Source organism: Schistocerca americana, chromosome 1 (genome assembly GCF_021461395.2).
Source record: "Schistocerca americana isolate TAMUIC-IGC-003095 chromosome 1, iqSchAmer2.1, whole genome shotgun sequence".
Classification (NCBI taxonomy): Eukaryota; Metazoa; Arthropoda; class Insecta; order Orthoptera; family Acrididae; genus Schistocerca; species Schistocerca americana.
In genome coordinates this window covers 473,204,654-473,230,699 of record NC_060119.1, presented here as the reverse complement: position 1 = coordinate 473,230,699, position 26,046 = coordinate 473,204,654, and the positions used below count along the sequence as shown (strand labels likewise).

Below are 26,046 nucleotides of genomic sequence, written 5' to 3'. Positions count from 1 at the left end.
AAAGTTAAGGAAACGTGCAAGCTTTCAGAACCACTGGCTCCTTCTGATGGCAAAAGGGTTGAAGGGGGAAGGACGAGGGATGAAGGAAAAGGACTGGTCAGGTTTAAGAAATTGAGAGTTCCTGAACCCTGGGTCAGAGGAGACTTATAAGATGGGATGAGAAGGAAAGATTGACTGTTGGGGACTGTACTGGGTGAGTTTTATGTACGCACTGTTCGGCCTTCTACATCGGTATGACTACCACCAAGTTATCAGGAGATTACTCATTGGTTCTGTTTGTATATGGTGTAAATTGGTGCATGCTTGTTGGTGGCAGAGCAATATTGTGTATTTGCCATAATATTTATATGGTACAAAGGGAATTGCTAAAGTGTTAGTAGACTGCAGCACAGTCTGTTAACAAGAATGAGCATTCCTGGGGCTGCTAATGGTGACTACTGCACAGCAGCACTGTCTCTTAGTGACCGCAGACATCTCGTTATGGGGTGAGAAAGACAGACGCACCCCTTCAGCAACCAAGCAAACCACACCATGGCAGAGACAGCAGCTACAATACTGCCCAAACTATGATGCAAGTGGGCCACACTACTCAAGAATGCTAAGTGTTTCATGAGCCAGATGAATGGGTTTGATGTTTGTACGTCATCAGAGGAAGGCAGACATTGTCAGGAGCACCTGCAGAAACCTTAGAAGTGCTGATCACACTCAGTGACTCAACACAGTATCTAATGGATGATGCAGAATGCGAGGCCAACACAGAAACTTGTGAAGACTACACTGACAAACGCAAATATGCCATCTACGGAAGGGCTTTTAGGAGGATCACATTCAAGGGATAAAAATACAGCAGATACACATTTGCCAATCTCAGCAGCTCAGCAGCATGCCTACAGGACATCAAGTTGTCTTCTGTTAAGCTGCACCCTTTCTCAGGAGACACAGGAGCATGGCCCCTATTCTGTGAGCAGCTCACTGCCTCAATAGATGAAAACTCATGGTGCTGCTTATGAATAATCACATAGTCACCTGTGGATATTTAAACAGGAAACCTAAGGATTTTGTCAATGGGATTGCTGTTACAGCTGACACATAAGAGTAGACAAAGCACATTTCGAATTACAAGTAAGGAGATAAGAACAGAATTATATAAAACTACTTTGACTTCTTGAAGAACCTTAATGCTTTCAGAGGCTTTCAACACCATCTACATTTAATATCATACGTGGGTTCAAGAACTAAGAACACTAGGAGAGTGTTCGCCTCAAAGCCGCTACATACGTTCCCAGAAGACTTTTGCAAAAACTGGCTTCTCCATACAAGAAGGCAAGAGATTCAAAAAGTGAATCTGACGCAACTCATTGAGTTTCTCAATGAAGAGGAGGAGGGAGCCCTCACCACACGCAAAATGCACAGAGATACTGTTCCACAAAAGAAATATGTACCCACAGCATCTGCCTTTCATATGCAAGTTAAGACAAAAGGTGACAAGAAGAAGAAAATACAAAGCTCAGACCCATTCTGTGTGTACTGTGAGGAAAGGGAGCACTGGTGTCAAGGTTGCCGAAATGTTGCAATTTTACAGGCTACAATACACACCCTGAAGAAAATGAACTGCTACCTCTTATGACTTAGATGATGCCACAACAAAAATCAGAGCTTTAAATGGGGAAAGGAATCCTGTGCAAAATGCAAGCATGAGCACCATGTTTCCATTTGCAATAGCCACCTCATGACAGTAAACAATATCAAAATGATGACTTCCAATTGCAAATACTTACAGACTGCTCACATAGGTATGAAAGAACCAAGGTGTAGAGTAAATTGAAATGTGCCGTCTTAGACACAGGGGATCATGTCAAGTTTTATACACCATTTACTGACAGAATCTCTCCAACCAAAGGTCATTAAACCACAGCTATGGAGCTGATGACATCTGAGTCATCCTGCACTTCATACCCCTCAAGGAGAAAGGTTCATTTTGATATGACAGTATAACTCCTTCAATGCCTGCATGTCAGTAACAACTTTTCAAAACAGCAATAAACTCTCATTTCAGCTGTCAGTACCACAAGATGCAGGAGATATGGCCTTGTTGTATTGTACACAGCTGGCGGATCCAAGACGAGACACTGAAGATCTACCCTACTGAAGTCCTGACTTGAGCAGATTATTACTGGGAAATTGTTACCTTGGAACAACCAACTAAAGTATCACATTCACTGGTTCTCCTTTTCACAATGTTCAGTTATTTTCTTAGTAGAAACCAACTAGTACTGCAGTTAACAAGACAACCACCAGCTTCATTCAGGATAGCTTTAATTAGATCCCTGACAAGTCAGTGCAACTTCTTTGGGACTTGGAGGCAACTGGCATAACAAAGCGTCAAGAGCAAGTATTGATACACATGGACCATCGTCTCTAGCAAGAGTTTCAAGAGTCACACCGCATGGAGAATGACCGTAGGGTTGGATGCCTGCTCCGAAAGAAGGATATACTTTTCTCCAGTATCGACATAATTGCTGAAGCACATCTTTGCTCCTTATGAAACAAGTTGCAAGGGAATGAGAAGCTGAAGCTTGTTTATCATGAGACCATGTAAAATTACATTAAGAGAGTTCATGCAGAAGTTGCACCTGAGGACTAGACAGTGGGAAACATATTTGACCTGCCACACCATGTAGTGAAGAAGTGCAGCAGTGGATGCATCAAATACAGGATTGTGTTTGATGCATCATCACATGAACCTGACTCTTCATCTTTGAATGATACTGTCGAAACAGGACCAAATCAAATGCCAGATGTACTCGCAACCTTGTTACTATCCCACAAACTTCTAATGGTGCTAGTCTGTGATGTGGACCAAGCCTCCTTGCAGATATCCTTGAATGAACAAGACAGAGATCTCACTAGGTTCTTTTAGTATCGTGTAGAACAAACTCAGTATGGTGCCTACACCATCATAGATGATGTAACAACCTATTGCTTCAAACACTTACCACTTGGACTTGCGCCAAGCCCATTCATTTTATCAGCTGCTGTAAGGGAGCTAGCATAACTAAATAGTGACAAATATCCATGAGTGTCAGGACACGTTGACAATTCTACATCCACAGATGATTTTGTAGTTAGTGTGAGACACAATGAGGACACTGCAACTGTTTACCAGGAACTGACAGTACTCTTCCTGCAAATAAGACTTACATTTACCAAATGGACAACTAATTCAAAAGACTTTAGGTAATATGGAATGCCGAAGCCTTGGAACCAAGCTCGCAACATGATTCTTTGGAATCGACTAGAATACAGAAGATAACTCGACCTCCACTGAAGACCCAACCAACAAATTGGCAACCAAGAGAAACATTCTTGGAGCTGCCGCTCAGTTTTACAACTCTCTTGGCCTGTTCACACCCACTGGATTGTTGTTAACTCATCTTCCAAGCACATGGCTGAGAAGTCTTGCAAAGGGAAGTTCTGCCTACAGATCTTGCACATAGGTAGCACTCTTGGGTTTCTAAGCTTCATCACTCACAATTGTTGTACATTCCCAGATGAATAGGTATGATAAACACAAGCGATCCTGCAGAAGAACATGTGTTCTGTGATGCGATTGGCACCAACCATGAAAGTCGCCTTACCTAGTTTGGAATTGCTTGTCACATTGGTTGGCACCTGACTCCATCATTACATTTGCCAAGGAACAGGGATTGATGGCAACAAGGCTACTTTGAGGAGTGATTCAACAGTCACCTTGGAGTGGATATGAAATAATCAATACAAATGGAAAACCTTCATTTTCCGTCAGGTGACAGAAATACCCTTTTGTCCGCCCTCGGCTGGTCCATTGCTCTGTTTGATCTGACACTGCTCAAGTCAGACTTGCCCTGACTCAAGGCTGTGACTCACTATTAATTGTGCCATTGTTACTTACTGTATTGTTGTTTACAGGTAATTGTTGTTATAGCTTGTCCAGTTCAGTACTCCATCTCTCGTATCAATTCTGTCATTGTTCATGCTTCTTGTACAGTACTGGATCGTGAAGTTTTTAGTGCTTACTGTTTGGTGGCTTTACGACACTGTTCTTCTGCGTTTATTGCAGTAGTGTATGTATTTATCTTGTGTACATTTTACAAATGTGTGTGTTTTTTCAAGATGTGAGAAGTGAAAGATAAACATGTTACTCTTTTGTTAAATGAAAAATTAGCAGTGCTATGAAGACTATCAAAGGGGGAATCAATCCAATAAATTGCCAAGGAACTCAATGTAGGCACTAAGATAATAAAATATTGGAGATGAAATTGGAAAGACATTAAATCACGTACAGTGACAATATATCCTATTACGAATCACAAAACATTGAAAAAACCTAAACTTGAACTGCCTGACAATGCACCGTGGATGTGCTTACAGAAAGAAAGAAAGGAACTCTGATATCTGGGGCCATTATAGAAGAAAACAAAATAAGTTTGCACATAAATCTCGAGGCCAAAATTGAGTTCGCAGCTACGGAAGACTGGATTCATTGCTGGATAACCTCTCACGCATTTGGTTTCTTTCAGTTACTGATGGAAAACTATCTGATAATGCCAAGGTGTCTAAGGAGTTTCCTGTGAAGTTTCAAGAAATTGTCAAAGAAAATGAACTGTTGCCTTGCCAAGTCTAACATAGATGAGTCGAGTCTAACCTATAAAATGCTGCCAAAACATCAGATGAAACTGTGGCAGGAACGAAATTTAAAAAGGACAGGCTAAACGTTGCTCCATACAGCAACACTGATGGTATACATGAGCTTCCTCTGTTCATTACTGGCAAATGTAAGAAGCCTAGGACATTCAAAAACATTATTGACATATCTTCCTTGCAGGTTTATACCGAAATAAGACATCTGCTAGGATAAACTGCAATCTTTTCAAATCTTGGTTTTTCAACGAGTTTGTTCCCTCTTTTGAAAAAGACTTAAAAGAAAAAAAGCTCCCTGTTTGTGCTCTATTGCTGTTGGATAATGCACCACTACATCCATCTCAGGAGGATTTAGTGAAAGAGGCATGAAAGCTATTTTCCTTCCACCAAATGTTGTATCACTTATCTGGCCAATGGTTCAGGGAGTGATAGAATGGTTAAAGAGCGGTACTGCAAAAAGTACATCAAGCTCAATTTTAGAAAAGTCCCAAGAAGGTTCTAATGTACTTGAAACGGTGGTATACAGTATAGATGGTATCTATACAACTGTTGAATATTGGGAGGAACTAAAACTTGACACGCTGAGAAAATCTTTGCATAAGCTTTGGTCGGAAATTATGACCAAAAGTGACCAGATCAAAGTCGTGCAAAACAAAGACCTGCAGGAAATTGTTAAAGATCTGCAAACTATACAGCCAAATGTTTCTGCCAGTGAAGTTGAGGAGTGGATTGCTCAATGTGGCAAAGACTGTGAAACCAGCGAAGAGCTCAATGACAACCAGATTACTGCCAGTGTTTTGGAAAAAAAATTGTGAAGAAACTGTGAATGAGGACTTGGGCAGTGACGATGGATGAACACCCCCTACCCAGATTTAACATGGCAATGCCAAGAATGTTTTTGATTTTGCCCTTCAGTACATTGAGCAGAACTCAACTGGGATCATGAAATGAAGGAATACTGCAGCTAAGTCTACAATTTCATCTATTACACAAAAATCTAAAACTGACTTTCTTCCAAAGTAATGTCCGCCTGCTTAGCTGAGTGGTAATGTGTTTGCCTACCATGCAGTGGGCCCAGGTTCGATTCCCGGCCAGGTTTGAAGTTTTCTTCGCTTGTGGACTGGGTATTATGTTGTCATCATCACCACCTCATCATCTCTGATACGCAAGTAGCCCAATGTGGTATCACCTGAAATAAGACTTGCAATCTGGCAGGATAGGGCCTCCTGGCCATCAATGCTACATGATCATATCATTTCATTTCCTGAGTAATTTTTGCTAGTGTATAAGCTACCTCCAATTTTTGCATTAATGTACATATGAACTGTATGTACAGTACAGTACAATACATTAAATACATACTATACAGTATTGGTCTTCTTCAATATGTAATAACACAAGTTTTTGTGTTGTTTATTGCAATGCTTTTACTGTAGAGAACAATGTACATACATACAGTATTCATTTTTGGGTTCACAGATTGTTTATTTTAATGTAAATCCAATGATAATCGGACTTTTTTGTGTTTCAATCCAGATCCCAGTACAAAATGTGATGGATTACAGAGGTTGTACTGTTGTCAGTTTTGCGTTTTCCACTGCCGGGTGTTGACCATTCATGCAGAAGGACAACTAGTTCATTGGTACACCCAGTAGAACACTACATGATACTGTCAGCCCAGGTGGTATAGGAAAAAACTGCTCACCTATGATTGGATAGGAAATGCATGTAACTGAAATGCAGTAGGCTGCAGGGGGTTTGTCCAAGACATTCTCTTATAGCAGCAAATCCTGGCACTGAGGTTAATAAGGTGTTCCTCAACTTCCAGAAGGCATTTTATACTGTGCCAGACTGCCGATTAATGAACAAAATATGAGCGTATGGAATATCAGACCAGTTGTAAGGCATAACATCAGAGGTCCCATGAGGCTTTTCTCAGATGATGCTGTTTTATGGAGAAGATTCCAAGAAGAGCAGTATGTTTCATTACAGGTTCATTTAGTAAGTGCAAAAGCTTCATGGATATGTTCAGTCAACTCTGGTGGCAGACACTACAAAGGAGGAACAGTGTGTTAAATTCTGAGAGTGTAAGTTCCTAAACGAGCCAACCTATATCTTGGTTCCTCCTACCCACAAAGGACAATTTGAAAGATTCAATCTCAGACAGAGGTTTACCAAAATTCATTCTTGCTGCCAGCCATCTGTGGGCAAAACAGAAAAGGGATAAGTGGCAATGATATATGAAGTACCTCTGCCACACACCTCTAGATGGCTTGCAAAGTATAGATGTAGACCAATATGCAGAGCTGTACGAGAGACATCTTATACCTAGTTCCTGCACAGAGGAATAATGCTTGGGACACTCAACTAGGAGCTATTAACTAAGATATTTAATACATTGGATGAGTGATGGAGATCTAAATTGGATGCTGAGGGTAGCAGTTTGGATGAATATCTCCAACCAGACGACTTAGTGAAACATGGTAAAATTTTTAGAGAAGGATACGGCTGAGTTTTTCAAGGTAAGAGTGGGCACTAACGGAAGAATCTCTCATTGGTTGATTCACAGTGACAAAAGACTTGTTGATGCCTCAAGAAGAAACAGAGCAAGACATCTGTTTTGGGTCTAGCTAGGTAGGATATTGTCTGCCTGCAAATGCTCTGGAAGAATTATCAGAATATCTGAGTAGTTGCTGTTTACCAGGGCACATGAGGCACTAACACATTTCAGGGTTGCAGAGGAGTGGTGTTTTGATAGGGCACAAGTCAGAGGTTTCAAAGTAAGGGTACTGCTGGTAACTGGTATCGATAGAGATTTCTGTGGAGAGGTGGATATCAGCATCCAGGAAGGCAGCAACTTTAGTCGAGAAGGAGTAAGTGAAGTTGATTTGGAACTAGGTGTTGTAATTCCCGAGGAAAGAGCAGAGCCTGGGCTTGCAATGTACCTAGATCACAAAGATATTATTATAAAATCTGAGCCAGACAAGAGGTTTAAAATGTTGAATAAATGTCAAAACTCTCTTTATAAGAGCCATTAACATATTGGCAAAGGAAGATTGCATCCAAGCATTTATCACATTTACATAGATTTATTTGTTTGGCACTTAATAATTGTGAGTCTGCATGTGATCAGCCAAAGATTAGGAAGGAGATTGTTCATTCTGTATCTGGGGGAAGATAAGAGACAGACATGTGATATACAGTAAGATCATAGGAATATGGAATGCTGATGCACAACCATGCAGCATCTGGAATTAAGAGTGTGGAATTTGGTGGTAATATGATAGGAACTGTGGAAAGGTGGTGAAGGAAGTAAAAAGTCTCTTGGTCATAAGAAACAAGGTTGTGGACAAAGCATCTTTCTGTTGGGGAACTGTCACCAGTCACAGTCTTTTTTCTAAGTAAGGTAGGTTCCTGGCACATTGCCAGTGGAAAGTGAGAGTTTCAGGTCCCAAGGATTTTATGATGGAGCCTAAGTTAAACTTTTGGGATGGGGTCTAATGGGAAGATCTATACAGAGAGAAGACAAATGTTGTAAGAGCTCTTAGCTCAGTGGTCAGTAAAGTTCATGAGCACAATGCTGGAACCCTTGTCAACTGAAAGACTGATAAGCTCATGATTGATTTTTAGCTCATAAACAAATCTGCAGCACCGTCAAGGGCACCCCACAAGACACCCTCCAATACTAATGTACTTAGTTATGGTACTGGACTCACTGTAAAATGATATGGGAAACAAATGTGACGTGAGGAGTTTTCGAAGATGCAAAACGTGATCAGATGGAAGGAATGTGGATCACAGCTGCAAGGAGATCGAACTGAGTAAAAAACAAACAAACACACACACACACACACACAATACTAATGTACTTAGTTATGGTACTGGACTCACTGTAAAATGATATGGGAAACAAATGTGACGTGTGGAGTTTTCGAAGATGCAAAACGTGATCAGATGGAAGGAATGTGGATCACAGCTGCAAGGAGATCGAACTGAGTAAAAAACAAACAAACACACACACACACACACACACACACACACTCTCTCTCTCTCTCTCTCTCTCTCTCTCTCTCTCTCTACCCTCACCACTAAATTCACCGGCTGAATGCACAGGATTGCAGTTCTGCAGGTTGACTAGGCAGAGTTCCCCCCTCCCCCCCCCCCCCCCAACCATTTCTTCTTCTTCTTCTTCTTCTTCCTGTCTGTTCCTTCTTCATTTGAGAAGTCTGTGTTCCTGGGAAGGGACTTGGTAGGGATGGTGGGGCTAGGTAGGAGGCAAGGAATTCCTGGAGGGTAGCCAGGAGGTGATGGGTGGGAGAGGCAGACAGTCACAAACAAATCTGCTGAATGGCCATGGGCACCTGCATGGCACCCTCCCTGTGCCAATCTATCTCGGAACAGAATCAAAACACCATATCCTCATTCCTGCACAACCTCAACACTATTCTCCTATTCACTTTACCCCATCCTCCTCAGCTCAGTGTGCTGCCTTCCTGGATGTAGACTGATATGTCTCAATCCATATTTCTGCCCATATCAAGCCCTGTATCTGTCAACAATACCTGCAGTTTGGCAGCTGGAATGACAAGAATGTCCTTGTGCAGTATGTTGAAAGTCTCACTAAGGCCTGCACAGACTAGCACTATGCCCCAAAATTAGCCCTCAGGCAGATTTTCAGTGCCATATCCTCATAAACCCCAAATCCTCCCAGCACCCACAAGAACCAGCCTCAAACAAGTACTCCATATCACCCAATATCATTACAGACTGGAACAATTGAAGCATATCCTCAACCAGCACATCGACTATCTATCATTGTATTCAGAAATTAGGATCATCCTACGCATAATCTTTCCTACTCCTCCTAAAGATGTATTTCACTGCCCACTCAATCTAAAAAACAACCCAGTCCATCTCTATGTTCCATCTATTCCCTACACCTTGCCACATGGGTCATATCTCTGTGGAAGACCCATGTGCAACACCAGTCCGATTCACCTGCCCAGCACATCCTACTCCAGTTCCGTCACTTATCGCATCAGAGGCAGTACCACCTGTGAAAGCAGCCATATCATCTCTGCTGCAACTTCTGCACAGAATTTTATGTAGGCTTGACCACCGACCAGCGGACCATAAGAATGAACACCATTGCCAATTTGTGGCCCAGAGCAGACTCGACCAAGCAGTAGGGCATTTTGCTGTTGAGTGTAACTTTATTTCAATGGCTGTTTTACAGCCTGTGCCATCTGGATTCTTACCTGAACACCAGCTTCTCTGAATTACATATATTAGAACTGTCGAACTGTCCTTGCAACATATCCTTTGATATATGCAAGGCCCCCCCCCCCCTCTCCCTCTCTCTCTAAAGATTTTACATGGAATTAGGTTCTCAGCCATTAGTGGTTTGGGTCATGTATATTCCCAGTGGGAGGGAACTTATAAAATGGGAATATTGCTGGGAATATGTCTTTGGCCCAGGAAGATTCCCAAATATGGGGAATTTATGAAAATTTTTGGATTTTGGACGTTTTAACACTTAATAACAGAAAAAGAACCTCGAAACTAGGTTACCTAAGTAAATTCATACATTTTCAGGGTGTATACGGGGACAAGGAAAAAAAATTCCCGGATTTCTCCCGGATATCCCGTTTAAAAAATATGCTTTTTCCCTTGCGAAAATACACTTTTTCCGTGCTAAGTGACAGTACGTTTTCCGTAGATTTTCCCTCGGAACTGTAAAACTTATCAATCCTTTGAATGGTTAACGTTTTATACAATCGCGTAGAACTTCCCGGGAAAAAAAAAGAAAAGACGGGGCAGAGAAGTTTTGGAAAGACCTTTGTTTTGCAGCAACATATACGCTGCATATTTTCGTATTACGAAAGTATAAATTCGAATTGCACCAAACACAGCGCGTTAGTTTCCGGAGCGTTGAAACCGAGGTTGATATGTCCTTTTGTAAGCGAGTCATATCTCAAGCCACGAGATCTCGCCAGCGGATGACAGCAGCTATTCAGAGCATAGGACACGTGTTTTAGTCAGCCAATAGGCCGGTATTACACTATCAAATTTCTTTGTCAAAGATTTGATCAAAGATGTGATCCAATATTCCGTCCAATATATTGGACAAAGATCTTTGACGTAGCGCTACGAGGGGTATTACACTGTCATCAAATTTTTCGTCAAAGTTCAAGATGGCTGACAACTTGTTATTAACCGCAGCAGTTCTACGTACTCCAATTGCATTGTGTGCACATGCGGAAAAGAAGTGGGGGGAGAAAATGGAACCATACATACGAGGTTGACAGTCTTAAAAGTCCTGGGATTACAACTTGATAATAAATTCAGTTGGGAGGAGCACACCACAGAACTGCAGAACGCCTTAACAAATCTGTATTTGCAATTCGAGTGTTAGCAGACATAGGCAACATAAAAATGAAAAAGCTTGCATACTTTCATTGTCATATGGGATAATATTTTGGGGTAAATCTTGAAGTCAAAACAAAAGTTTCCAAGGTCCAAAAGCGTGTAATACGTATTATTTGTGGAGTAAATTCACGGACCTCCTGCAGAAACCTCTTCAAAGAACTGGGTACTTCAGATTCTTGCATTGGTACGGGGGAAAATAAGAAAGAAAATGAAACTGTTGGCGGGCCAGAAGTACAGTGAGACTGTCGTTTGGACGTACGAGATTTGCAGGTTAGCTTTTTTGTTTTGTATTTCATGCCTAGATACTTCCGTAGAGATATTGTTGCACGTGGATCATTATATGTAATGATTATTACAATACATGCAACGATATGTTTGTACAGTTATCTAGGCATGAGAAACAAACAAAAAAAACTATAACTCTCGTAGGCCCAAATGACAGTCTCACTATACTTCCGGCTCGCAGGTTAACTACTGCCTCTCAGTATATTTACTTCTTAATAAAATTTGTCGTAAATAATATATCTCTTTTTCCAACAAACAACTCAGTTCATACATACAATACCAGGAACAAAAATGATCTGCACAAGGACTTAAAAACACTTACTTCAGTTCAAAAAGGGGTCCACTACTCAGGAACACTCATCTTCAATAATTTGCCAGGAAACATAAAAAATTTAGTTAGAAATAAAGATCAGTTTAAAAGGAGCCTGAAAGACTTACTACTGGCAAACTCCTTCTACTCCACTGGCGAAATTTTTAATAGAAACAAATGATGTATTTATTCATACTATTAGTATTTTTATTTCAGCTTAAAAAAAAATCGACATGTTCCACATCCACGAGGATCTCCTCAGCACGGATCTATGGAACGAAAAACTAATCTAATCTGGGTGAAGCCGTGGGTTTTACGACGACACGATAAAAGCATTCAACGAAACTTGTTACGTGAGCTTACAGTGGAAGACGTCAAGTCGTACATCAATTACTTAAGAATGGATGAGCATACATTTCTGTATGTGCTCAATGAAGTGTATCCTCATATCACAAAGCACAATTTTCACTTAAGAACTGCTACATCTTCAGAAGACAGGCTCACTATAACACTCCGATTCCTTGCTACAGGAGAGGGTTATGTTATGTTAGGTTAGGTTAGGTCAGGTTAGGTCTCCAATCTTCTTAATCTATTTTTTATTCAGGGTGCCTCACGTTGTAAAGCGCCTGATAAGCTTCAGACATCTCTATTAATTCTGTAGTTGTCGGCACACACCAATTGTATTTACCGGCAATGGTTATAAAAACACTACAGACGACAGAACGCTGCAGCGATGCTAGCGCTCCGCGTGGTAACATATCGCATTGCAGTGAACAGAAGACAAGCGATTTCTTTGATCAAATATACGGCCTCGGCCTAGATTTGATCAAATATTGGACGACATTTGTCAAAGATCCCTATTACACTATCAAAAATCTTTGACAAAGATATTGGACAAAGATATTGGACAAAGAAATTTGATAGTGTAATACCGGCCATAGCAACATCACTTGTTACATAGCGCGAACACACAAGAGGAAAAGTTAACGGTTTACATTAATGTACACAGTACCATATATCTACAAGAAAAGCTAAGCTTTCACATATAATATTGGTCTCTAAGATTAACACGCTACAACAGAAGCTAAGCTTTCACATGTAATATTGATCTTTTTTTGCGTGTGTTATACTTTAAGATACATCACGCAAATGTGCCAGTATATTTAAAATTATGACATAAATGTCTCGCGGCTCGAAATTTTTGTAAGTGGCTGGTCCTCAAACTGTTCAGTTTCGAACGGTCTGTGATTTAGATATCCATCCCACTTTCTCACACGTAACATAATTCATCTTGGGTAAAAAGAAATTTACTTTGAAAGTAACGCTTTTCTAACCACCGTTCGCAACACTATCCGGAGACTGTTAGAAACAGGTTCGATTTACCAGTTGCCAGAGAGCGCCAGAAAACAGACATTTTTGTGCGTGTCCAACTGCAGTGGTTTAGGAAGCCCGCATGTTCGTGTGTATGAAGCACTAAGAGCTGAGATTACACCATAAAAGAAACAGGGCATCAGAGGATACTCCAAAGAGCATCGGAATTTCGTAAACCATACTAAAATGCATAATTCAGCTTGAAGTGCAAATTGGCTTTTTCCAGATTCACAACGAAGCAGGTCCCCATCTGATATTAAGCTTTTCAGTGTGGTTTTTGGGATGTAAATTTTCTTGAAGTACCAGTACTATACGATCTCATTTTTGGTTCTTTATTATGTCATAATGCCATACATGGCAAAGGATCATAACGTGCACTTGAAATTAAGCGAACAGTTGGAACTAGCCAATACTGTAGAATGAAACACTTCGTTTCAAATAAAATGATCGCCTCAGCGGAAAGATTGATCAAGCCAAATTTCTTTAGCAAACTTACAAAAATAACTTCATTGTTCTGCAAGGCGATTAATGTTTGACTGCTACTAACTTGGAAATAAAATAAAATCAGAAAACTGAAATTAATAATATATTTTTGCCCTCCGTAATTATGTGAATGTATTTTAATTCACTTGATAGCTCACGGCCACAGAAATCCGTTTTGTTTTCATTTGACGTGGGAGCTGTAAACGAAGAGAAGCAGCGAAATCACTGAACGTAAACACGGGTCACGTGCAGGTTGCCCCCTCCCCACAACAAGTCAGACAACTCTGTGCAAGCGCGAATCTGGCAGCTAGGGCGCGTGAGAAAAATTTTTCTCGTTTGCATCTGGCTGCTTGCAGCTACTACCGATACAGCTACAGCCAAACTACAGTGTGTAAACTTTTAGATGGCAGACCTCTCCCTAGTCCTGAATCGGTAGAAGTCGGTAACGTCGGGAGGCTTCGGTAGGCACGCAGTTTCAATTGCTGCCAACATTACGTAGCTGACTGTGTTGTACAAGGTAGCCATTGTCGTCTGCTTCGTTATTGTTTTGCGCTGCACTGTTCTGCGTGTATTTATTGTGCAGTCGTGCTAAACATTATCAAAATGAGTGAAGAGGCAGTTGCTGGCCCATCTCAGGAGTCGCCAACAACCCCTACCGGTAGGCCTACGGTTAGAAGGAAACCAGTATTACGTAGCGATGCTCGCAAAATTATATTGCGTGTGATCGAATGCTGCGAAAGGGAAAGGGAGCAGAAAAAATTGCTTCACCCCATTTACAAATCTTCAGTGAGAGCTGCTACATACACAGGACAAAGCATGCGTAGCATTGGAAGATTCAAACAGTTTTCCAAGAATCATCCTGGCGTATCACCACAAACGCCTGGCAAGAAAAGGTGAGTTTCCATTTCAGATATTTTGTTCGCGATCACTTTGAAGGAGCCCCCTATTTCGTCCGAATTACCTTATATTTCATTTTTCCTTGCTACCGTGTTGCTTTGTATGGAAACACCACTGGCTACTGTATTATTTCGAAACACATTCATATTACAGTACTTTGCAATCGGATGAATGGTTTGTGAGCGCATAGTACACAAACATACATACATTCATTTATATTTATATGTAGATTTTAATGTACATGACGATTTCAGTTTCGTTTAGGAACAACATTTAAAGCGAGTTTTACTTCCAAGCCTTTCGTCTTCTTTCGTGTAAGCATGACGTGCAATTTGTAGTGCCAGCACTGCAACTGGTAGGCGTGCCTTGTCCTCCCCCGAACGGCTCCTCTCCCCTCGCTAACCAATGCTTACTCCTCCTCTCCCCGCACTCCCCTCACACCTGAGCCGTTTTACAGTTAACACACTGTACAAGTAGCGCCGTAGCGGGAGAAGGTACTGCTTATACGCGAGTCAAATGCACATGCGCAACAGACCGCTGGCAATTGGTCAAACGAACCTAATGTGAACAGTTGTGACGTCATGCTCATAGCAAGCAGTTCATTGTTACGAAGAATTACAGTCTGCGCCTGACGGCCTTTGACATATTTTTGCTATTTGCAGACGCTTGTGCGTGCACGGGGTTTCGTTGTAAATGGCACATTTCCTTTGCCACTAAAGTTTTATTTTTTTCCCTCTCGTTTATATTTTATTGCTGCAGTATCATTCTCCAGTAGCAGAATACAATAACGTTCTTTGTTAGAAAATCAATTCTGCAGTCAAAATCACAAAAATTTAACCGAAAGCTAAAACAATGAAATATTTCCGGAATTCCGAAAAATTCCCGGTTTTCTCCCGGATGAAAAAATTCCCGGGTTTTTCCCGGTTGTCCCGGGTCGTATACACCCTGATTTTAATCCATGATTTATCATTCCATGCATTAATTTCCATGCAAAACATCATTTCCTGCAATGAATTATGATTTTATAAATTTATTTTCCAAAATATTGCTATCACTTTCACTTTTAGAATCATTAATTAATATTTTGTCAAGTTGTATGTCAATAAAATCACTTGTATTTTCAAGTAAATTATAAATATCGACCTGTTTATTTGCATAATTTTTCCCCAAAATGACATTTTCAATGACAAATGTTTACAAAATTCGCACAAGTTTAGATAAAGTTTATAGTCTAAAATATCTCTAACATCGACAGAAAACTTAACAAACTGAACAAACAAACTTCCCTGTGTATTTTAGTATCTTTAGGTACTCACTATATGGCATATCTATATTATAAACTCAGTTTTTCTAAAGGTAAATTATTTCAATGTTGGCAGTTCTAGGAAACGTAATAGTTATAAATTTCAATGCTTGGCTGTTCTAGGGATAATTCTTTGATATTTAAAACATGGAAAATCAATAAATGTCTTTATTTCTAACAAGGAGGTTAAGTCCAGATGCATATAAAACTAAACATAAAACCTATCCAAATATTTCATTTACAATTTAAAATAGAAAGTAGGAGTGCTCGAATAAAAAACAGCATTAAAATGGGAAAAAAGGCTAATTAAGTTAATTGTAACCATGGTTTAGGTCTTAAGGGCAATATAATTACGATGAGCTGAAATGGAGAAATTTAGTTCTTACAAGACAAAAGAGGGAATTTTTCCCTTACCCCTTGAAAACTACAACACTCTAGGTTTCAGAGAGATAGCCATATTGTTTTTTTTTTTTTTTTTTTTTTCCAGTTGATAGTTGTGTCTGCAAGTTAAAGAACCAGTTTCATTAGAGCTCTGTGTGAGATGAAAGTGCGAAATTTTAACATTTAAGTGGCAAGTGCATCAAATAACTTTGAGTAGGCTTGCTTCCTGTTTTGTTCATGGTTGTGTTTTCATTCTTTGTTGCAAAATGGTCAAGAAAAAAGGGGCAGTTTGCGCTGCTTTAATATTAAAGGAAAAGGTGTTGTTTGTAAGTATTGTACTCAAGAAACAAGCAAGGTGATTCAGTTGAAATGGAAAAGTACATAAAAAAATGTATCAAATGCCCTGCAGGATTGAAACATATTCTCACTGTCAGTAAACCAACGCCAAGACCATCAACCACAAAGGATATCAATGCACCATTGACAGTGAATGCACATTCAAATGTAGGCCAGATTACCCAAGCTCAAGCTTTTTTAACCTCAGCTGATTTAAGTTCGGCTACATCTCCTTTCAAGTCACCAACACCACCTCCACCAAAGCCTTGCCCAAGCCCCCTATCTAAACCCTCTTCTAGTTCAAGATCTGCAACTATTTACAACCCAGGCTAATCAATAGGAATAAATGCATTTTCGGATCACATGGATAACCAAACAAATTTAAGTTTAAATCATTTTAGGCCTACTATTCTTTGCTATGAAAATGCGTGGTTTATAGTATTCTTTTTTGTAGCCTATTATATTGTAGGCCTAAATTGTTTTTGTGGTGTTAAACAGTAAGAATGTTGTATGTATTCCATTACATTAAGAAGGCAAATTACGAATCAACAGCCAAACTGGAAACTCTAGTGACTTTCCTTAAGCATATCAAAGAGATACATTAGCAACTCCTACCCCAATTACTTCCCACCATTTGAATACCACAAAAACAAAAGTAGGTTCATTATAGTTTGTAAAACAAAAGTTTGTTAACAAAAGTAGGTAGTTTTCCTGACTGAACCCTCATGCTAATAGAATATAGCTTCATTTCTCGTTTGCATATAACTATTTTTGCCTTTAGGAGAAGTAGGCCTAGGTTGAAACTGCTCCTTCGAATCTCAAAACAGTTTACAATGTAGTGTGTATTGTGTCTTTTGTACAATAGAAATATTTTAATTAGATACACTGCAGGTATAGCTGTCATATATTGATTACTTTTTTTAAATTTTTTTACTGGGGATTGGGAATAAAGTAAAAAGTAGTTTTATGTTTACCCCATTTGTCAAAAGTAATAAAAACTTTTTAGGTGTCAAAAGTTAATAGTTTTTATTCTTTGTTGTGCCTTTATTAAATGCTTCATTACCATTATTTTTTTCCCCCCCAGGAGATGAACCAATCTGTAGCTCAAGTGGTTTTTGTAAGCGGACCCCCATTATCTTTCATAGAGCACTCACTGTGGATGTTTTTTTTTTCCAAAAATTGAGACCTGCATATAAGTTACCATCAAGATTTTGAATGTCTACAACGTATCTTGAGGCTCAGTACATAGAAATGAAAGAAGAAATAACAAAAATAATTCAGAAAACAAAAAAATTACATCTTCAATGTGAAGGCTGGAATCACATCAGGAATGAGTCTATAATTAATTTTATGATTTCAAAGCCAGAACCATTTTCTGTAGATTTCAAACTGACCAAAACTGAGAGACAATGCCGAATACCTGGCAGAGATCATTAGATCTGTCATCGAGAAGTATGGTCTTGATAAGTTTTTGGTGTTTTGGTGGTTATTGCCAACAATGCTCCGAGCATGAAGGCAGCCTTAACACTGTTGAAAGAAAAGTAGCCTCATATAGTACCATTAGGCTGCATTGCTCACTTTCTCCATTTACTTTGTGCTGATATCTTATGATGTCAGACTGTTAAAAGTTTCTTTGCAGAGGTAATAACTGCAGTACAGACTATCAAAAGCAATCACATATTGAAAGCTTTGTTTGATGAAATTTCTTCTGAGAAAAGATTCAAAGACTGAATATCTCTGAAGCTGCCTGGGCACACCAGATGAGGCAGCCACCTTTGTTTGTTTGGAGAGCTTCCAATCGAACAAAGTGGTCCTCCAAACATCGGCCGTCAATGAAAAGGTTCATCTAGACCCATCAATTAAAAGAAAACTGCTAGACGATGCTGTGTTTTGGGTTAGAACAGAAAAAATGATAAATCTGCTGAAACCAATTGTTGATCTTATCACATCCATTGAATCAAATGACCCACAAAAACAGTGTGGCCAGGAAACTAAATGAATTACATAAAAGTATGAAGGAAAACTTACCAACATCACCCATGGAAAAATCAGAAGAAAAGACAATCATGGAGAAGTTAATCAAGAGAAAAAAATTTTGGCACTGGACCAATCCAGTAACTGTGCTCAGCATATGGGTTTGGACGTCTTAAAAGTAACAGAAAGTTTAGCTGACTACAGATACAAGGAAGGCTTATTCTCAGAAAGTTTCTTTGGGAAGGGATGGACGATAAGGAAAAAATTATCAGGCCTCTGTCATGGTGAAGGGGGTTGAGAGGTACTTGTGACTTGACAGATGTAGCCATAAGAATATTGGGGGCACCAGTAACTTCGGCTGCAACAGAGCATACATTTAGTAAGTTTTCTTGGTTGCATTCCAAAAAAAGAACCATCTTTCTTCTGAGTGAGCAGTGAAACTGACCATTTCTTTCATACAATTGGAAACTCATTAATGCTCCATCTCTAAATGAGAAGAAGCAAGAAACAAGCAAGCAAGCAGAAGCCAACCCAGAGGAAACAGCAAGTAACTGTAAAGATGATGATGATGATTTTTTTTTAACGCAGAAGAAGAGGAGAAGGAGCAAGATATTTAATGGACATTGAGAGTGACAGTGACAATGATAATGACAATGACTAGGGGACTTAAACAAAAAGATTGAATATGGAAAGTAAAGATGCTGTATTAAACCTTTTGCCTTTTAGTAGTTTTAATGTGATTTTTATAACATTTACATTCTGGTTATTTTTCTGATGCTTTTATTCAATTATAATATTTTGTGAACATATAAGGGGCAGCAGCCTTTTCAGTATTTGCAGGGACAACAGTCTGGATGATTGACTGATCTGGGCCTGTAACACTAACCAAAACGGCCTTGCTGTTGTGGTACTGCGAATGGCTGAAAGCAAGGGAAAACTACAGCTGTAATTTTTCCCGAGGGCATGCAGCTTTACTGTATGATTAAATGACGATGGCGTCCTCTTGGGTAAAATATTCTGGAGGTAAAATAGTCCCCCATTCGGATCTCCTGGCGGGGACTACTCAGGAGGACGTCGTTATCAGGAGAAAGAAAACTGGCGTTCTACGGATCGGAGAGTGGAATGTCAGATCCCTTAATCGGGCAGGTAGGTTAGAAAATTTAAAAAGGGAAATGGATAGGTTAAAGTTAGATATAGTGGGAATTAGTGAAGTCGGTGGCAGGAGGAACAAGACTTTGGGTCTGGTGAATACAGGGTTATAAACAAAAAATCAAATAGGCGTAATGCAGGAGTAAGTTTAATAACGAATAAAAAAATAGGAGTGCGGGTAAGCTACTACAAACAGCATAGTGAACGCATTATTGTGGCCAAGATAGACACGAAGCCCACGCCTACTACAGTGGTACAAGTTTATATGCCAACTAGCTCTGCATGTGATGAAGAAACTGATGAAATGTATGATGAGATAAAAGAAATTATTCAGGTAGTGAAGGGAGACGAAAATTTAATAGCCGTGGGTGACTGGAATTCGACAGTACGAAAAGAAAGAGAAGGAAACGTAGGTGAATATGGATTGGGGCTAAGAAATGAAAGAGGAAGCCGCCTTGTAGAATTTTGCACAGAGCATAACTTAATAATAGCCAACACTTGGTTCAAGAATCATGAAAAAGGTTGTATACATGGAAGAACCCTGGAGATACTAAAAGGTTTCAGACTGATTATATAATGGTAAGACAGAGATTTAGGAACCAGGTTTTAAATTGTAAGACATTTCCAGGGGCAGATGTGGACTCTGACCACAATCTATTGATTATGGACTGTAGATTAAAACTGAAGAAACTGCAAAAAGGTGGAAATTTAAGGAGATGGGACTTGGATAAACTGAAAGAACCAGAGGTTGTACAGAGTTTCAGGGAGAGCATAAGGGAACAACTGAAAGGAATGGGGGAAAGAAATACAGTAGAAAAAGAATGGGTAGCTTTGAGAGATGAAATAGTGAAGGCAGCAGAGGATCAAGTAGGTAAAAAGACGAGGGCTGGTAGAAATCCTTGGGTAACAGAAGAGATACTGAATTTAATTGATGAAAGGAGAAAATACAAAAATGCAGTAAGTGAAGCAGGCAAAAAGGAATACAAACGTCTCAAAAATGAGGTCGACAGGAAGTGCAAAATGGCTAAGCAGGGATGGCTAGAGGACAAATGTAAGGATGGAGAGGCTTATCTCATGAGGGGTAAGATAGATACTGCCTACAGGAAAATTAAAGAGACCTTTGGAGAAAAGAGAACAACTTGCATGAATATCAAGAGCTCAGGTGGAAACCCAGTTCTAAGCAAAGAAGAGAAAGCAGAAAGATGGAAGGAGAATATAGAGGGTCTATACAGGGGCGATGTTCTTGAGGATAATATTATAGAAATGGAAGAGGATGTAGATGAAGGTGAAATGTGAGATATGATACTGCGTGAAGAGTTTGACAGAGCACTGAAAGACCTAAGTTGAAACAGGGCCCGGGGAGTAAACAACATTCCAGTAGAACTACTGATAGCCTTGGGAGATCCAGCCCTGACAAAACTCTACCATCTGGTGAGCAAGATGTATGAGACAGGCGAAATACCCTCAGACTCAAGAAGAATATAATAATTTCAATCCCAAAGAAAGCAGGTGTTGACAAATTTGAAAATTACCGAACTATCAGTTTAATAAGCCACGGCTGCAAAATACTAACAAGAATTCTTTACAGATGAATGGAAAAACTGGTAGAAGCCGACCTCAGGGATGGTCAGTTTGGATTCCATAGAAATTTTGGAACATGTGAGGCAGTACTGACCCTACGACTTACCTTAGAAGAAAGATTAAGGAAAGGCAAACCTACGTTTCTAGCGTTGGTAGACTTAGAGAAAGCTTTTGACAATGTTGACTGGAATACTCTCTTTCAAATTCTGAAGGTGGCAGGGATAAAATACAGGGACCGAAAGGCTATTTACAATTTGTACAGAAAGCAGATGGCAATTATAAGAGTCGAGGAGCATGAGAGGGAAGCAGTGGTTGGGAAGGGAGTGAGACAGGGTTGCAGCCTCTCCCTGATGCTATTCAATCTGTATATTGAGCAAGCAGTAAAGGGAACAAAAGAAAAGTTCGGAGTAAGTATTAAAATCCATGGAGAAGAAATTAAAACTTTGCCGTTTTCTGATGACATTGTAATTCCGTCAGAGACAGCAAAGGACTTGGAAGAGCAGTTGAACGGAATGGAGAGTGTCTTGAAAGGAGGGTATAAGATGAACATCAACAAAAGCAAAACGAGGATAATGGAATGTAGTCGAACTAAGTCGGGTGATGCTGAGGGAATTAGATTAGGAAATGAGACACTTAAAGTAGTGAAGGAGTTTTGCTATTTGGGAAGCAAAATAACTGATGATAGTCGAAGTAGAGAGGATATCAAATGTAGACTGGCAATGGAATGGAAAGCGTTGCTGAAGAACAGAAATTTGTTAACATCAAGTATAGATTTAAGTGTCAGGAAGTCGTTTCTGAAAGTATTTGTATGGAGTGTAGCCATGTATGGAAGTGAAACATGGACGATAAATAGTTAGACAAGAAGAGAATAGAAGCTTTCAATGTGTGGTGCTACAGAATAATGCTGAAGATTAGATGGGTGGATCACATAACTAATGAAGTGGTATTGAATAGAACTGGGGAGAAGAGGAGTTTGTGGCACAACTTGACTAGAAGAAGGGATTGGTTGGTAGGACATGTTGTGAGGCATCAAGGGATCAGCAGTGTAGCACTGGAGGGCAGCGTGGAGGGTAAAAATCGTAGAGGGAGACCAAGAGATGAATACACTAAGCAGATTCAGAAGGATGTAGGCTGCAGTAGGTACTGGGAGATGAAGAAGCTTGCACAGGATAGAGTAGCATGGAGAGCTGCATCAAACCAGTCCCAGGACTGAGGACCACATCAACAACAAGAGTGTTCATGTTTTTTTTAATCAGTCAATTATCACAGTGACCTATTAATCTGAGCGAGTTCATTATTAAAATTATAAAATCCCAGGAATTTTATTCAATTATAACTTTACCTTAAAATATATTTCTGTTTTTGAGTTTGATTTAACTATATAATTACTGCTTTTACCTATTAATTAACAGTTTTTGAGCTATCTTGCTAATTAATTATAAATATTCAAGAATTTATGAATTTTGGTAATATTGCTGGCAATATTCCCTGGGAATATTTCTTCGATTTTAAATGCTCAGGAATTTTACAACACTATCAGCCATATAACAACCGTATTTGTTTGTAATGCTTTATATTGCTCCTGTCAAAAGTAGAAAAATAATTTTGATGAAATTTCAGTTTCAAGAGTTTTAATGAAGCTTCATACAGCAAAAAGAGGTAGCATCTGAACTCTTCAACTTTTTTGTTTGTTGTGCACACAAAGATCATTTCCTTCATTCCATTGGTACTGACCAAGCAGCGTTTTATCCTTCGCCAACGCCGTCATTGCTGAGTGCAATTTGCTCCTGTCCTCCCGCAAAGGAAAACTCCCTGCCAGTACTGGGAATCAAACATGGGTCCTCCACTTGGTAGTCAGCCATGCTGAACAATCAGCTACCTTTCCTTCACATACAAAAACCATTATCAGTTCTGGTCTTCAGTTCCCCCTTACTACATGCTTTTCTGAATCAAGCACATACACTTCAATTTACTCACTATAACTCTTAAGCTAGATTTTTCAATTTTCCCTTATATTGTTTGCACACTACCATTTGTAAAGAGACTGTCCAGCATCCCTTACAGACAGCAATGTGGAGTTTGCACGCCACTGAGGGCACTACCAGTGTGAGAACTGACACAGCACGACTAGTGGCGGTCTCCTCACATTTTGTAGGTAACACCTCTAGCTGTTGCTTGCAGATAAAGGGGCCATCACTGTAGCGTACTATTAGTGCTGTGTCTAATATGAGTGATGTCTATTCATTTTTCCTATACCAGTTATTGGATCATGGCCAGTGTTATGATTTATCTTGGCTTTCTCTTTGGTTCTTTGCTAGTAGCTCAGACATCAGAACTTAAGCTAAAGACTTGTCTACATGGAATGTTCCCACACTAGTTTTCTCTTTATCCTAGGACAACTGTATGGCTATAGGCTTATCAATCATTATATCTATATCTGCTCCTTCAGAACCTCTACAGTAAAATAGTAACAAACTGGTGTCATGGCATACACGAAAGTTTGTTACATCTTGGAGGTAATAGGGGAAGTGACACGAGGCCTATAAGACATCAAAACCAAAGTAGTATCTGTAAAAATGTTATAATCATTGTATGGTAGCACAAGTGTAAATTGGTAATGAGTGGTAGACAGGCACACAAACAAAAACTAGAATATTGCAGTTCAGCTTAGTATATTTATCCCCCCCTCCCCCCACAAAAAACACGTGCGCGCGCACGCGCCCACACACACACACACACACACACACACACACACACACACACACACACATTCTGTTCTGGTGGAGAATTCTTGCATTATGTGTATCCTTGTCCACAAGTAGTAAAATACATCACAAAAGGATTACTATGTCTCAGCAAAACTAAAGTGCATTATTCAATCAATCTGCAGAAGTTGAATGAAGTCAGTCCTTTACATATGGTTCAAGTAGTTTCTGATAAGAAACTGCAGCACATAAGGGATTTACTGAAATTACAATTGTTCAGTCACAAAATGACATCCGTATCACCTGTATAAGGCAAGAGATAACAGAGCTTCAGCTGAAGTATTGTTAAATTACTGGTCCACCACAGTAGGTTTAACAGTATCTGCTCAAATTTTTGCTATTTCTACAAGCACATGTGAGATGGTTGAGTGATGAGATGTGTAAAGGGGATCTCTGAGAGTGTTATACAGGGAATAAGTTTATCAAGATAAGCCCGCCAATATCCTGTCATGGTTGAAACATCTTAATTACTCACTACTAAAATTTCATTTGGAATTATGAAACTGGAATTTTAAGCATTAGCATTTGTATACACGTCAAAGCCACAAATTTTAAGTTAAATCACACCATTATCCCAACAAGAAGTCACCTCCATACAGCACATCTCAGGGCGAGATGGAAAGAGATACGGAAAAGACTTGCAATCTCTTTTGTTTATGTTGGTGCTATGAAGGATAACACTAATGCAGAAAGAGAAAAAGACAGAGTGAGAGTGAGAGAGAGAGAGAGAGAGAGTGAGAGAGAGAGAGAGAGAGAGAGAGAGAGAGAGATAGAGAGAGAGAGAGAGAGACAGAGAGAGAAGAAGGAGAAGAAGAAGAAGAAGAAGAAGAGAGGGGGTGAGGAGTGAGGGTGGGGAGGGGTAGGAGCAACATCAAAAAAGTGAGGCAAAGGGTTATGGGGGAGGACTTAAGACAGGGTCAGAAGAGAACCTTGCAATTATTTCACTCTTACGTAAACATAAACCAAAATAAATATTCAATACGCAAATATCAATAACAATGTTGCCCACCACCCATTCCCTCTATGTACATCAAATTAAAAATGATTTTATTTTCCAGTAATCATGTGACAGAAACAACTTGTTACTATTTATAAAATTGAAGAACAGGAAAATGGAAAATTTCTGCGAACACGCTTAAGCCTGTAATAAAAGTACCAAAAATACATCAAAGGAAATTATAATATCAAAAAAACAAACCAAAATGTAATTTTTGATGTCCTTGTGCAGATTTGGGTAGAAGTTCATTACTGAAAAATCAGAAAGGCTGAGCAACAGTTGCTCCTTCAAGTTTCTGGGTATTGTGTCACCAGATTCCACAGGTATCAAATATACCAACAGATTTCTCACTATTGATAACAGCTGCCAGTAAATAACTTTCGAGTCTGCTGCTAATGACCTGTTAACAAGACAGAATTGTTACTAACGTGAAAAGGAAGATGAGTAACACTGAGATCAGATGCCGCTAGTCATACATAAAGCTAACATTATCATAGTACACCCGTAGAAAAAAATGAAAAATAAACCACAAATTATAAATAACTGAACCAGGAGAAATAATTCTAAAAAGACAAAGAAAAGTTAAAACTAATATGACTAATATAAAATAATATGTAATAAATGAATTTTAAAGGACTGCAATATACACTCCTGGAAATTGAAATAAGAACACCGTGAATTCATTGTCCCAGGAAGGGGAAACTTTATTGACACATTCCTGGGGTCAGATACATCACATGATCACACTGACAGAACCACAGGCACATAGACACAGGCAACAGAGCATGCACAATGTCGGCACTAGTACAGTGTATATCCACCTTTCGCAGCAATGCAGGCTGCTATTCTCCCATGGAGACGATCGTAGAGATGCTGGATGTAGTCCTGTGGAACGGCTTGCCATGCCATTTCCACCTGGCGCCTCAGTTGGACCAGCGTTCGTGCTGGACGTGCAGACCGCGTGAGACGACGCTTCATCCAGTCCCAAACATGCTCAATGGGGGACAGATCCGGAGATCTTGCTGGCCAGGGTAGTTGACTTACACCTTCTAGAGCACGTTGGGTGGCACGGGATACATGCGGACGTGCATTGTCCTGTTGGAAC

At 39.7% G+C, this 26,046-nt stretch overlaps 1 protein-coding gene across 1 annotated transcript in view; it reads right to left on the bottom strand.

Moving 5' to 3' along the window:
- LOC124603708 (rotatin) overlaps positions 1-26,046 on the bottom strand; it is a 417,493-nt gene that overhangs the window by 256,097 nt on the left and 135,350 nt on the right. The window contains exon 8 of the mRNA XM_047136418.1: positions 25,143-25,341. Coding sequence (XP_046992374.1) covers positions 25,143-25,341 — 199 coding nt within the window. The remainder of the gene's footprint in view (positions 1-25,142; positions 25,342-26,046) is intronic.